This window comes from Delphinapterus leucas, chromosome 17 (genome assembly GCF_059928025.1).
Source record: "Delphinapterus leucas isolate spDelLeu-1000000601 "Yukka" chromosome 17, BTC_Dleu_Yukka2, whole genome shotgun sequence".
Classification (NCBI taxonomy): Eukaryota; Metazoa; Chordata; class Mammalia; order Artiodactyla; family Monodontidae; genus Delphinapterus; species Delphinapterus leucas.
In genome coordinates, this window is record NC_143145.1 from 10,600,874 (window position 1) to 10,615,740 (window position 14,867).

The 14,867-nt window shown below is 50.3% G+C and overlaps 1 protein-coding gene across 15 annotated transcripts in view; it reads left to right on the forward strand.

Moving 5' to 3' along the window:
- The window catches only part of ASAP1 (ArfGAP with SH3 domain, ankyrin repeat and PH domain 1), a 370,853-nt gene that overhangs the window by 344,629 nt on the left and 11,357 nt on the right, over positions 1 to 14,867 (forward strand). For 13 of the 15 annotated variants that reach the window (XM_089898511.1, XM_089898504.1, XM_089898510.1 and 10 more), the window contains 3 exons: positions 3,348 to 3,802; positions 5,594 to 5,716; positions 7,772 to 9,588. In XM_089898511.1, the coding sequence (XP_089754637.1) occupies positions 3,348 to 3,802; positions 5,594 to 5,716; positions 7,772 to 7,846 (653 nt within the window). In that variant the 3' untranslated portion in view covers positions 7,847 to 9,588. Of the gene's footprint in view, positions 1 to 3,347; positions 3,803 to 5,593; positions 5,717 to 7,771; positions 9,589 to 14,867 lie in introns of those variants that run through there. The other 2 variants (XR_016388225.1, XM_089898507.1) reach the window with 2 other exon arrangements.

Consider the following 14,867-nt stretch of genomic DNA (forward strand, 5'->3'; position numbering starts at 1 on the left):
GCCTCCTACCTGGTCTACCTGCCTCTGCCCTGGCCCTGCAGTCTTTCCTCAACAGAAGAGCCAGGGTGATCCATGTTAAATCAGTCACTCTGTCCCATACGTCCAGTGGTTCCCTCTCTCACCCCCAAAAAAGGTAGAGTCCCCGGATGTGTTTCTGAGCCTCCTGAGCTGGAGACAGAGGGTGCCTGGGACGTCGAGAGGCGCGGGGCTGCAGCTCCTTCTACTGCCTGCCCCGCTCCCCCCAAGCACCTGCCACCAGCTGGCACTTCCGTATGGACCGTCCTGGCCACATCTCACTCTTTTTCCCTCCCAAACATCACCCATTTTTAAACTCCTCCGGGCACCTTTTAAAAGGCTTAATTAAAGCCTTCTCAACTGGGGACAGACTGCTGCACAGAGCCATTTGTTTAAGGAGTTTTCAAAGGCAACAGTATAAGGGCTTCCCTGGTGGCACAGTGGTTGAGAATCCGCCTGCTAATGCAGGGGACACGGGTTCGAGCCCTGGTCTGGGAAGATCCTACATGCCGCGGAGCAACTAGGCCCGTGAGCCATGACTACTGAGTCTGCGGGTCTGGAGCCTGTGCTCCGCAACAAGAGAGGCCGCGATAGTGAGAGGCCCGCGCACCGCGATGAAGAGTGGCCCCCGCTTGCCGTGACTAGAGAAAGCCCTCGCACAGAAACGAAGACCCAACACAGCCAAAAATAAATAAATAAATAAAATTAAAAAAAAAAAAAAGGCAATAGTATAGAAACCTTAGGGTCTGAACAGAGTCACCATAGTTCTGCACTGTGATACAGCTACCTGGTCCCTTACATTCTTCCACAGTTATCATCATAATGAAACTAGTTTTGCATCTTGGGTTTTTCCACTTAGCATTTCGACGTATGTATTTTTTCAGGTGTCTGTGAGCTCTTCATGAACGTCGTTAGGCTTGCGCTCTTCCACTGGGTGGGTGCCATCCTCTGCCCGGCACTCCCTCTGTTGGGAATGTGGGCTTGGGAGTGTGCAGGCTCTTTCCTCCGCCTCCTTCTCCTCCTCCTGTTACGTCCTTTGAGTCCGTTCTCAGGAACGAACCATATTTGCTTGTCTGTCCATCAGAGTTAAGAATGCAGTTCAGAAAGGACTTTTAATTAGAGAGGGGAAAACCCAACTCAGCTTGGAAATAAAATAGCCAGAGATTGGGCAGGCTTCCCTGGAGGAGAAACTGTCTCCTTCTTATTTATTTGTATTATAAAAGTAATATATATTCATCCTAGAAGATTTTAAAAATACAGATAAGCATAAAGAAGAAAATACAAACCACCTGAAGTCTCACCACCCAGGATAAACAGTCTGGTCTATCCTTTCAGTCTTTTTCCTATGCTTTTTTTTTACGTCGCTATGTAAGCTGATTTTTGTCGCATAATAAATCAAGAGCCCTTTCCATGACATAAATTACACTCTTACTGGCTGCATAGTACTCTGTTGTCTGATACCAGGACATATTAAGCAGTCTGTCCTATTCCACATTCACCCTGTTCACAGTGTTTTCACCATAAACAGTGCCGTGCTGAACAGCTCAACACAGGCGTGTCAGTGCCTGGCTTTGATCCCTTTTTAGGACAGATTTGTAGAATCAGAGTTGCATGTTCGGATGGCCCGGCACTTACTCACAGTTTCTGTTTCCCCAGAAGTGTGGCTCAGAGCTAGGCTTTCCAGCCCCACTGCCTCAGGAAATCTCCCAGCTTCTCCCCCATCAGTGCCTCAGACTTTTGTTTACCACAGTATCTGACTTCCAAGAGAGAAATCTGACGGGCCTGCTGTCAGTTTCTGAGCGGAGCCACATCGGCTGAATCTCTTGGGCCAGCCTGGGAGCAGGGTGTCCTTGAATTTGATTTCCTTAGGAAGGGACATGGCTGGGCAGGCTGCAGTACAGCTTGTGACAGTTTACAATACTGGGGTTTGTCTTTCTTTTTTAAAACATAAAATTTTGAGAATATCTTTCTGAATTTTGTATTTTTCTAGAATAAAATTTGGCTAGTTTGACTCAGTGTGCCTTAGTCAGCTGTGTCCTCATTGAGCACATACTATGTGCTCAGTGAATCCTGGCCTCAAGGAACCTTGTCTAGCAGTGATGATGATATTCTGATATACCTAGAACCTCCCAGGTGCTGTTGGCAAATTCTGTACGTATGTCAACTCATGATGAGGAAGGTGAGGCACAGAGAGGTCGTGTAATTTGCTCACGGTCACACAGCTCATAAGTTAAGTGGTGAAGCCTGATTTGAAGATGTGTCCTTAGTGTCCTAAGTTCCACTGGATAGAGCTGTGCAAAGGTTTCAACAGACGACAGAATTTCCAAGCCATGGAGTACCGCGCAGCCATTAAAGAGAAGAAAGAGGAACTGACTTAGAAATTCTCCCAAACATATTGAATGGGAAAAAAACAAAGTTGCAAACAGTGTATGTATTGTAATGCCATTTATGGGTTTTAAAAGATAATTCATACACCCATGTGTGTGCACCACTCAAATGAACAAAGGTTACCTCAGGGGGTGGGGTGCGTGGGCGTGGTGAGGGAGGAACCTTTTCCCTCTTACATAGTGCATGAATCATATAAAACGTGGGGAATTAATAATATTGTACATTATGATACGGCTGTAGAACGGAATAGACTGCAACATTAAGAATGCTCACTGGACTTCCCTGGTGGTCCAGTGGATAAGACTCTGCACTTCCAGTGCAGGGGACCCGGGTTCCATCCCTGATCAGGGCACTAGATCCCACATGCCGCAACCAAGAGTCCACATGCCACGACTAAAGATCCTGCATGCTGCAACTAAGACCCGGCGCAGCCAAATACATAAATATTTTAGCTATGTATATGCTACTAATAAAGAATTTTTATTAACACAGAAAATACTCTTGCTAAAACAGTATATAGTTAAAAGCAGATAAATGTTTTATCTATGAAGAATACATAGAAACGTCCAGGAGGAAATTACATCAAAGTATTTTAAATGGCTACATTTAGGCAGGAGGCTTATGGAAAACTTTTCCTTTAGCTCTATACTTCTCAGTTTTTTGTAATCTCTATTATGTTTATAGCTGTGGGGGTTTTTTAATTATTATTCTGGATTACTTTGGATGTCCTGTTCATAAACTAAAGCATAAAATCACCCATTGTAAGGTGGATGCCTCCCAGGCTTCCGGACTTTCACCTTCTTCAAAGCAGGCCATCCGTGCCTCTGCATGCAGAGCACTCCCTCAGGGTTGGTTCTCCTCCCTGTGACCGTGACAGAGGAAGCCAATGCTGATCCCCTCACGTCCCCGTCCAGTGACCCCCCTCTCTGTGTTGTTTCCCGCAGTGGCACTAAGGAAAACAGAGACCAGCCATCATCTCTCCCTCGACAAAGCCAACGTCCCGCCCGAACTCTTCCAAAAGTCATCACAGTTAGCAGAGTTACCGCAGAAGCCGCCACCCGGAGACCTGCCCCCGAAGCCCACGGAACTGGCTCCCAAACCCCCAATCGGAGACTTGCCACCTAAGCCGGGAGACCTGCCCCCCAAGCCGCAGCTCGCAGACTTGCCTCCCAAGCCGCAGGTGAAGGACCTGCCGCCCAAGCCGCAGCTGGGAGACTTGCTGGCGAAACCCCAGGCGGCAGACGCCTCTCCCAAGGCCCAGCCGCCCCCAGAGCTCGCCCTCAAGTCACACCCGGCCGATCTCTCCCCGAATATCCCGAAGCAGGCGTCCGAGGACTCCAACGACCTCACGCCCACCCTGCCGGAGACGCCCGTGCCGCTGCCCAGGAAGATCAACACGGTGGGTGGGCACCCGGCCGGCCCAGCTCGGGCATCAAGGGGGCGTGGAGCCTGGGGGTCGGGACCGGGCTGTGGACCCCGCAGACAGACCTCAGGACCTGCGTTCCCTGTGACCACGGGGGCTTGGCCACTTAGTTACATGCCCTGAGCCTAGGTTTCCTTATATGTGCATGATTAGAGCTAGGACAGTGCCTGAGTTCATGGGTGATGAAATGCAGTGACAGATGAGCAGTGCCCAGTAACACTCAGCAAGTGGTCGCTCTTGCCTCAGATCCTTGAGGAGGAGACCTTTCCTTTCCCAAGGTCACGGGAAAGCGGTCTCCCTCTCAGGGTTCTGAGCACCTCGCTTCTCTGCTTCTCACGGCATCTTCCTGGAGGAATTGGGCGCAGAGCCCCAAAAGACTTGCACCAACACAGAATTTGGTTTGAAGTCTCCCATTCCACCATTGTCCTGAAATGCTTTCTACTCTATGATATAGCCATTTTACTTTAATGTAAACATGCTTTTCACCACCGCTGCCCACCCCAAAATGTTTTTTTGGAAAAACGGAGCTCTGGGAAGATGCACGTGTGCTGTCTGTCCTGCCCATGGCCACACCCTCACAGGGTCACGAGCACCCCGGTTAAGGAGCACAGTTAGTGGGGGACTAAAAGCCTCTACTCACATCTTACTATAAAAAAACAACGTTGCGATAAAAGTGTGTCACTTCGGTACTAAAGGAAAAGTGAGACGAGTAAAATCCGTCCTCCCCTGGGTGGGAGACCATACACACGTTCAGCAGTGGGTGCTTGCTGTTCTCCAGGGCAGGCTCCCGAGACGCCTGAGCACCACGCATGGCCCTGACGTGCGCATAACATAATTCCAGTTTGTGCTGCTGCACGCTTTACTGTTCATCTCGTGTAACCCTCCCCGTCATAAGTGGCCACACACAGCTTGCTCACAGAGTCAGAGCTGAGAAGACTTAAGATCTCTACTGGCCACAGCTCCGCCGGCTTCTCAGACCCCACCAGCTCCAGCACAGCCCAGGGAGAGGGCTGCAGAAGCCAGCGGGTCGTCAGGGTGACTGACCGAGGGAGAAACCAGCAGACAGAGAGGAAAAGCGCTTGACCCGAAACTTTTAGAGACACAGCTTGCTTTTTTTCTTCCTAATTGTTTAATAAGCTGGGCACCAGAAACATCTTCTAGAAGGTCATTTCCCTATTTCCATCTTCCTGTTTGCAAAGAACTAGAAATCCAACAAATAAAAGCCCAAGTCAAAATGGGTCAAAAGCTAAAACGTTTTGGGGAACTGCCTGGCGTCCTCCCCGCCCCAGGCTGCCCTGCCCTGTTTAACCAGCGTGTGCTGACTCAGTGCTTTGCACGAGGGGCTGAGAAATGTGTTTATGCCGCACGTTCCGTGTGCAGAAGCTGCACGTCCTGATTTGCAGCATGTTTCCCCAAACCATTTTTAGACTCTGCAGTCATCTCTGCAAGCTGCCGTGGGTTGGGGAAGGGGAGAGCGCTTTGCAGTTCTGGATGAAGCTGGATTTTGGTCCCTGCCCGTGATGTTTGCCGTCCGATGGAAGTCATCGGGGCTGCCTGCTCGCTCACACCGGGCTCTGCCCTGCTGCTCGGGGCAGAGGGGCTGTCGTGTCTGGAGGGCACCCAAGGCTCGGGGCGCCTGCCCACAAGCCTCCCCCCTTTCACCGAGGAGAAACTGAGGCTCAGGGAGGTTAACTCAATCGCCCAAGGTCAGTGTGTCTCTTTCCCTTCGGTCTGTCCTGTGAGCTAAAACCCCGTTTCTTTTTGAAGGGGAAAAGTAAGGTGAGGCGAGTGAAGACCATCTATGACTGCCAGGCAGACAATGACGACGAGCTGACCTTCATGGAGGGCGAGGTGATCGTGGTCACCGGAGAGGAAGACCAGGAGTGGTGGGTATGTACCAGTCGTGAGGACCAGGGCGCCCCGGGCCTGCCAGCCCCGCCTCTTCACCAGCGGCCAGAGCTTTGAAACCGGGTCAGGAGAATTCACCTTCACACATGCTTTAGCCTTATCCCACCACAACCTGTAAGCTCTAGATATTCTCTGGTTTTCCAGCCAAGCTCTGCTCAGGCCCTGCCCTTCACCACCGTGCGTCCTTCTTCCCGAGTTCCATCCTTCATCCCGCCTGCAGTTCTCTTTCCGTCAAGTGGGGCATGATCCCTGCTTCACGTGACTCTAGCAGATTGAATGAAAATATGTGAAACTCCTTTTACGTGAAAACCTGCTGCCCAGGTGTCAGGAAGGAAAGGCATCCCTGTCCTCCCGCCGTGGCGCTGGAAGATGCCCCGGTTCTCGGTGGCTGCAGGGGTGGCTGACATGTGCACAGCTGTCTAGGTTGCGGCCAGAGGGAGCCTCCCGTGGGCCCTGCCAGGCAGAGGTGCAGCGGGCAGAAGCCTCCTGTGCTTTCCTAGTCGATCGTTTCCTGACCCCAGCGTGGGAATTCTTCCTTGGCAGCCTGAGCCCCTCCTGCCCAGAGGGGCCGGGCTCTGTCTGCCAAGAAAGGGACCTGTGGTTCACAGCTGAGCTAGCAGAGCCTGCTGATGCCCAGGAACGTGTGCACGTCCACACACACACACACACACACGCACGCGTGCACACACGTGTACTTTTGGCTTCCCCTCCTTTGGGCTCAGACAGCGACTTCAGATTCTTGGCCACAGCCGTGGGGATTTTGCTTGGACTGCAGCACTGGTTCAGCCAGGGGTAGTTTTGCCCTCCAGGCACATGTGACAACATCTGGAAACATTTTGATTATCAGGACCTGGCCAGGGTGGATTCTTCCTGCTTCTGGGGGGCAGAAGCCAAGGCTTCTGCTAAGCATCCAGCAGTGTTTGGAACAGCTCCCACTCCAGAGAACCATGTGGCCCCAATGTCAGGAGTGCCGAGGTTGAGGAACCCTGGACTCTCTCCCTCTCTCTGTGACGTGGGAGTCTGGTAGCTTAGACTCTTGACAAGGAGATGGACCCTAAAGGCCCAAGGTGACTCGCTCTGAGGCCCTGGATAAAGCATGTCCTTTCAGTAAGCCTGTTTTCTCCTCTGAAAAGTGGGGCATGAGTCTAAGAACTCACGTGCACGACACCAGTTAAGACCCCGTGAGGTGGGTCGGCCAGGCCTCACTCCACTCTCCAGAAGGGAAGCTGGTGGACAGTGGCCCGGGTGACCGCCCGAGGCCGCAGTCCCGGTAAACGAAGGAAGCAGCCCTGGGCTGACGCGCAGCTCCTGCGCCGGCCACCCTCTGTGTGGCAGGTGCTTCATGCAGGGAAATGAGAGCGGGCCTGGATCTCTCTCCGTAACTGTCGTGTGAAGCCAGCGTGCGTGTCGTTATTCTTTCTCCTCGTAGGCTTCTCTTTAATGCAGTTAATGCTGGTGTAACTGAAGTTATTAGTAACTTCTGTCAGGTAACCATGGCTTACAGGTTTAGGCAGCAGACGACAAAACGGTTGTAAAACTCGCCCTCGTCCATCTCAAACTGTCACAATGTCCTTCCCCCGCACAGCAGCCAGAAAGCAGGTTCTTGGTACACAGAGGCCCTTCCATGTACATAATCATTGGTGTAATCTCTCAACAAGCTGAGAAATAGGGGTTTTTTAGCCCCGCTTTACAGACAGGAGGCTTAGCACGGTTTGCCTGAGGTCGCCCAGCAGGAAAGGTGGCCAGACAGCCTGGTTGAGCGCATTGTTGAAGCTGCAGCCTGGGCGAGACCGTGGCAGGTCAGCCCCCTCTCTGGGCCGCTGTCCCTTTGTGTATAAAGTGAGGGGTCACGGGACTGCACCTCCCGGGGCTGTCTGTGGGTGCAGCGATCCACGTGAACGTGGTCCCCCCCCCCCCCGTGTGGTGCTTGCGTGTTGTGTCTCACCGGGGCCTGCGTCCCGCCCGGGTCAGGGCCAACTCCGGGGGCTCTGACCCACCGGCCACCTCCAGCCTGACACCTCTCCTTTCTCCCTGCAGATCGGGCACATCGAAGGGCAGCCCGAGAGGAAGGGGGTCTTTCCGGTGTCCTTTGTCCACATCCTGTCTGACTAGCAAAAAGCAGAACCTTCAGACTGTCTGCACCTGTCATGCAAGACTGCTGCGTCCGCGTGGCCCTGTGCTCACCGTGTATATAGCTGCTGTCACTGAACGGGAGGCTTCCGGAGGGGCCGCCGCGGGAGGGGAACGTAGCGTGTGTTGTAAATACCCTGTGGCCTCTGCCTTCGCCAGTATTAGGGTAGCCTTGGGACCCGGTGCGCCTTACTGGTTTGCCAAAGCCGTCCTTGACATCTAGCACTTACATCTCTCCCTATGCTGTTTTCCAAGCCAACAAACAAAAACAGGAATATAGGAACTGCTGGCTTGCAAATAGAAGTGGTCTCCAGCAACCGTTGAAGGGCATAGAGTTGCCTCTCTGTTCCTGACAATACAGTATTCTCCATTGTGTTACTGAAAATGCACCATTAGCAAAGAGGTGGGTTCTGTTTTCCAGGTGAAACTTTCGGCTCCATGACAGACCAGCCTGTAGTTATCTGTGTACACAGTTTACAGCTACAAAAACCGACCTTGGTATTTATTACAGAAAAGTGCTCAGTTAAATATAAGTGTTATTCCTTGAGCAAAATATTCACTGACCCAAAACCTTGGGTGGCATTTTGCAGTGCCCAAAGCCTCATGCAAGTTTAGACAAGTGGGTTTGCACTGTCTTAAGAGGATGAGTACCCGCCCCTGAGATATTACCTCATTATGCAAAAATAACATATCCTTCATGACTATTTTCACAGAAGTTTAAGACATCTGATGAAGTTCAACTTTCAGGAACCAAGGACTGCCAGAAAATATTAGCCTCTACATTATGCATGCATTTAGAAGCTTACCTGAAATCTGCCTTTTATAAAGGAATAGTATGGATAAGTTGAACTGTACATTTTTTAAACTTGATTGCCATTAAAGGAGAAATTATAAGGTTGCAACAATATTTGCTTCCAGTCAGTCATTTGGCTTTCTCGAGAGTATGCATTTACATATCACATTATGAATTAGCATCCTTCAAATGTGCTAACGCCCCCAATGTGTCCATTTTAAAGTCTTTTCTGAGTTTTGTTCTTGATAAATTTAAACTTTCAAAAGATTATTCAAGAAGATGACGAGTTCAAAAGTCAGTTCTGCACATCATTTATCCCCCCTGCAGAATCCAGGTGCTGAAACCATCCTTCTCTTTTTCCGTTTTCTTTACTAAGCCCCAGTCATAGATAAGTTTTCCAATCTCCAGCTCTGTTCAACAGACACGTTACCTTCAAGTCAATTCATAACCAAGTTTTTGAACGCTGCTATGAATTGCACTGTGAAACACGCTCTTCCTGCCGGGAGTCTCTGCCCCTCTCAGTTTTCTTCTCATCCCAGCTGTGTTCATCAGACCATTAAGAATATCGTGAGTTTTTCAGTCTTTTACGTCAGTCTGAATTTTGGGAAAGGATACAGTCATCTCACTCCACAGTCAGTGGGGCTGCTCTCTGATTCCGAGGCTCGTGTGTCGTTCTGGCGTTAAGTTTGCTTAAACTGCTGTGTTGGCAACAGCACAGAAAACTAATATTTTTAAGCAGATAATCTTGGCGATGAGTAAGAAATGTTCATTTCACAGAAGCACAGCTCCCAACCAAACCCTTAGGGGAAGCCTTCTTTAATAGAATCTAGAGTCAGTGCTCAGTGAATATTAATTTAGTTCTGCTTAAGTGATTACTATGAAAACTTTGAATAGCCACCTAATCAATAAACCTTGCATGACAAACCTGCAACGTATCAGCTGTTATTGGAAAGCGATTTTAAGCAATTGCTTCCTCAGCGTCATGGCACACGTGAACCCCACACAGAACAAGACACCGGGAGCCAGCCGACGTGCTGGTGTATGTGGCTGACAGTGTTTAAGCCACATGGGTGTCAGGCCAGGAAGTCACTGTCTGAAGTTACTTAGTGTCCCAGTTCATTCATCTATACTTCTTAAGTTGTATTGAAGCACCATTCATTTTTGTGGCCTACAGTATTTTCAACTGATCTCAAAATAAACTGGCTTTTTAAAAAAACACAAGAGGTAGATATCTAAAATTACATGGAGTCAATGTCTATTTTTTTCCCCTTTTGGAGTGACTTTTACACAAATGCCTTTTTAAAAAAAAAAAAAAAACTTTGGGTTTTGTTTTTTTTCTTCTGGTTTTGTTTTTGTTTTCCATCAGGAATTTGAGTTCTCTCTAACCCAGCTTACTGTGGGACATAGGAAAACTAGGTATAAGTACCTTTGGCGACCTTGGTTGAGTTTGAATGTGGTATTGTTCTTAAACTCAGTGATCCACTGTCTGTAATTTTGTACATGACATAGAGTATTTTGAACGTATGGAACCTATGGAAAGAATAGCTAATTAGTTCTCTCTCCCCGCCCAGAGGGGAAAGTTACGCTCTGCAAATAGTGTGTGTGTCTTATTTTACTGTTGAACAGCAATTGCTAGTTATTTTTTTATTGCCTAGAACTTTCAACATGTTGTATAGGGTTCCCATAGCGCCACGAGTTAAATTCCGAATTCCCGCCTGGATGTTCCGCTCAAACATTAGTACGCTCATCATGTCACATGTATTTAATGTGACAGTTTTCAAGTACTGTATGTGTTCATTTCTACTTTTTTAATATTTAAAATTGCTTTTAAATAAACATATTCTCAGTTGATCCCAAACATCTGACATCAGGCCATTTTGTGAGTTGTCCACTACTTTTCTGATTGGAGGAAATCAAAACTTCACTTGGCTGTGCTTTTGGAGGGGGGTAGGTAACACAAGTCATTCAACTCCTACATTAACGCTCACTTTGGTTAAATAATGTGCTTCCCTCTCCTCGGCTTACGAACCACGGACCTCAATGTTTTGGTTTTCCCTCCCTCCCTCCCCGCCCAATTCCCACTCCCACCTCCAGGCGCCCAGCCTGCAGTCATGAAGATTACATGTTGATGCATTAAAAGCTCTTGGATGGCACCCAGCACAGACCAAGCGCTGTGCATGCACTTGTGTCATGTTGCTGTCACCACTGGTGCCACTGCACCATGAGCAGACCCAGGTCCAGGCACTGGGCAGCGTTATCTCATCTCGCCCTCAGCAAGCCCTCCCGGCTTCACAGAGCTTGACAGGAGGCTTAGGAAGATCCGTTACCGCGCAGCAGCCATGGGGGTCCGGGTGAGTAGTTCTGGCTCCAAGGCCATCCTCAGAACTTCCACCACGTGGGAGGTGGTCAGCACCATGCAATTCTAGCCAGGGAAATACAGCCGTGGAAAGCTGACCCACACCACGGCGCTGAAGATTCCGAAGTGTTGGCCTCAGCGTTTCTGTTGTCTCCTTTCGTGAAAGTGGGTAGGTCTTGACGCCTGTTCACACACCTCGGCACGATGAACCCTACAGACCAACCTGTGGGGAAAATGGGGTTTGGCACAGAAGCCTGTGACTTCCCATCGGGATGTATCTGGGAGAGGTGACCATAATTACCTGGGTGTTTCAAGCCGTGATTACCTGGATGGCAGCCAGCTTTCCATCTAATTACAGAATGCTTCAATGGTTGCATTGGTTACGTATTGTTTTAAACCTGGAGCAGCCTCTCTTTGAGGTCAACACACTGGCCCCCCATTGAAAGCAGCCCCTCCAGTGTGCTGTGAGCCCCCCGTGGCGCATCTCCCAGGGATGCTAGGAACAGGAGGGCACCCTGATCTCTCTCCCTAGGGTCCTTCAAGCCCTGGACAGTAGATGGGCTGCTGTTCCCTGTACGTGGAGTCGGTCCTGTAGGAGGCAGAAATCCTCCTCCTTCGGCCCATCTTCAGATGAGGAGATGTGCTCGTAGGGCTGAAGTGACTTGCCCAAGGTCACAGTGAGTCACGGGAGCAGGTGGAGGCCCAAGGTTTTGTGGTCTCGGCACCAGCCTCCCCGACCTCTCCCTCCCCAGCCCTGCGTTTCCCTCCTCTCCCCTGACCCTGTGCCCCCCGCCGTATTTTTTAAGTCTTCCTCCTCCCAGAATGTGGGTGTATGTGCAGCAGGGGTGGGGTAGGAGTGTTGACAATTATGGGGCAATTCAACCTACTCTACTTTGCCCCCCATGTGTTCTCATCCATCCCAAATGGAAATCTTTCATTTCCCCGAATCTGCAGTATGTGGGTAATTTGAAGCCGGTGGGCTTCCTGGAGGAAGGGGGTCTGTGCCCATCCTGGGGGCCTGCACGACTGAGCAGGTGAAGGCAGAGAGCTTGCGCAAAGGCCAGTGGGACAGTGTGTGACGTACCTGCAGCAGCCGGAGCAGGGACCAGTGGTGAAGGCACAGGCAGGAACCCTTCCCCAGCAGTCGTGCACTCCTTCTTCCCGGGGGGCCTCTCCCACACGGGAAATGCTAACCTGCATCGCGGCCACGACCCCGGGCCCAGTGCCATATCAGCACGACCGCGCTCGTCCCAGCCACGCTATGAAGCGGAACGATTATCTTAACCCGTTTTACAGTTCAGGAGACTGATGCTTAGGTGAAGATGTAACTTGCCAAAAGTCAAATCGATTGTGAGGGGCAGGGGCTGGACTCGAACCCAGAGGTCAGGGCCTGTGTAGCTCCCAACCATGACCTTGTGTTGCCTCTGCTGCTACTGACTGGGTCCGAGCCGGCCCACTCCAGCCTTGCAGGGCAGGTCAGCCCCAGGGAAGTGTAAACCAGGAAGTGCAACGAAGTTTGCAGTCCAGAGAAGTGACGGCCTTTGCAGAAGGGGCCCCGGGTGAGTAGTTCTTGGACAGCTGCTCTGCAGAGGTCGGGCTGGCATCCGGTGTCCCGGTACGTGCAGCCTGTGACTGAGAAGAAAGCGGTGGTTGAGTGAGTGTGTCTGTCCGTCAGCACCGCAGCCCCGTGTGCAGGCATTGAAACCCTTAAGCTCCTGAAAACAGGAATTAGAGCTCAGGTAAACACAGCTGTTTTGCAAAAATCTTACCACATAGCAAACCCTAGTCAGAGGCTCAGAAGGCCAAAACGTTGACCTTCTTCAAAACCACCAGGGGAGAAGCCCTGTTCGGCTTCACACATCTTCGGACAGGATTTAAACTTTCACTTTATAGGTCCAAGCAGATCTGAGGATGAGAGATGGCACACGTGTCACCTGCATGCTGGCCTGAGAATCCAGCAGGGCCAGGTTTTGAGATTTGGGCCAGCGTGACCTGGGGTCCTCGGCATTAAAATCAGATTCCTCGGCCCTGAACCTGGAGTCTCAGGAGGGGCGCAGGGATCTGCATTTTACCGGTATCCGCAGGTGGTCCCCAGGTACCGCCAGCGGGCACGGGTCCCTCTCAGTCTCCCAACAAGAACTGTAAACCTCACCTTCCCCAGATACCAGTGAGGAATCACACAGATCTCCTCAGTGCTTGACGTGCAGTTGGTAACCTCCAAGTATTCCTTGCGCGAGTGAGCACATGAAACCTCCTGGCAAAATAAGTAAAAGAACGCCCGCTGTTGAAAACGGGGGTCATGTTCGGTGGCGGGAACGTCCTCCCCAACCAAGAGTCAGAGGGAGCCTCTGGTCCAGGTTTGCTCTGCCCACTGCATACTGCTGACTCTCACCCAGTAAACAGGAGGCCTGACAATGGGCCTCTTTCTATGGTGCATTAAGCTGCAGAACAAAGACGCACAAGAATACGTTGTCTGAATGCGCAAGCTTAGTTCCTGCTCAGCTGGAACCACTTAGAAAACCCAGACACCAGGACTCCCCTGGCCTGCTCCACCTCCGGAGAGCAGTCGACTGCTTCCCTATCTGGGTCCCCTTTTACGGCTCTGCCACCGTAAGAAAGCTCTAGAGCTGATGAGCCGCGAGTGCACCCAGGCTGTCCTGCTTTCCCTTCCAGACCAGTGCCGGTGGCTGGGGTCCACTCTCCAGCCTAAAGCCGAAGCTGAGTCTGGTCTGTGCCCAAGTAGGGGGTGCGGGTGATGAGCAGCTCACACGGCGAGGGGAAGGGAAGGGAGTCTGGGTAGGCCGAGAATAGGAGCAGAGTCAAAGTGAAATCGGCTGAATGTCTACAACAGCTAGACATATGCACATGCCCCGTGACCCAAGGCTCCCGGGCAGAAATCGTGCATGTGCTGGGCAAAAAAACATGCTGGAGTGTCCATAGCAGGACTGTTGATAACAGTAAAAACCTGTAAACTACCCGAATGTCCGCCCCAGTAGAATGGTTATATAAATAGGGGCATCTTCACACGATGTGTACAGCAGTGAGAATGAACCAGCCACACACAATAGGGGTGAATGTCACAAATGATGTTGATTGAGGCAAGAAGCCACACTCAGGAGAGAATTCACCTTTGATTCTACATAATGTACAAAACTAGGTCATATATGTGGTTACAAGTCACAATCACGGTTACCCGAAGGGGAACTTGGAAGGGAGGCTGGGGGAGGGACTTTGGGATACAGATGCTATTGTTTCTTCTTCTGGGTGCTAGTTACACAGGTTTGGTTCAGTTTGTGAAAATTCCTCGAGCTGTTTGCTTCTGATATGTGCACTTTTCTGTGTGTATGTTATCCTCAGTACAATGCTGATAAATGTGTAACCAGCTCTCAAAAAAATATATATATATTTTTAAGGCCCTTATTTGTAGCATTTGCCAATTCCCATGGTGTAAATATTTCTACCACGGCTGATTCCAAGCTACCAATATGATGTCGCTGAATGCCAAATTGGGAAAAGAGGTATACGACCCGTTACAATCTGTTCTTGCAAGTGGGACTGAGCAAGCTCCAGCAGACCACTGGTTATACTTTAACAAAAGTGTTTTAAAAAGTAAAGTCTGCTAAAACGCAGAGGTGAAATTAGGGCTAATAAGGGTAAGCCCCTTCTGACCTAGCTACCTGCTTGGCCCCATGTGAGGAACACCCATCACCTACCCCCCGCCGCCTCCCTATACTCTTTTTAAAAAAATGTTATAACAGCCTTATTGCAATATAATGCATATACCATACAATTCACTCATCAAGTATACATTTCAGTGGTTTGTTTTTAGAATTGTACAACCATCATCACAATCA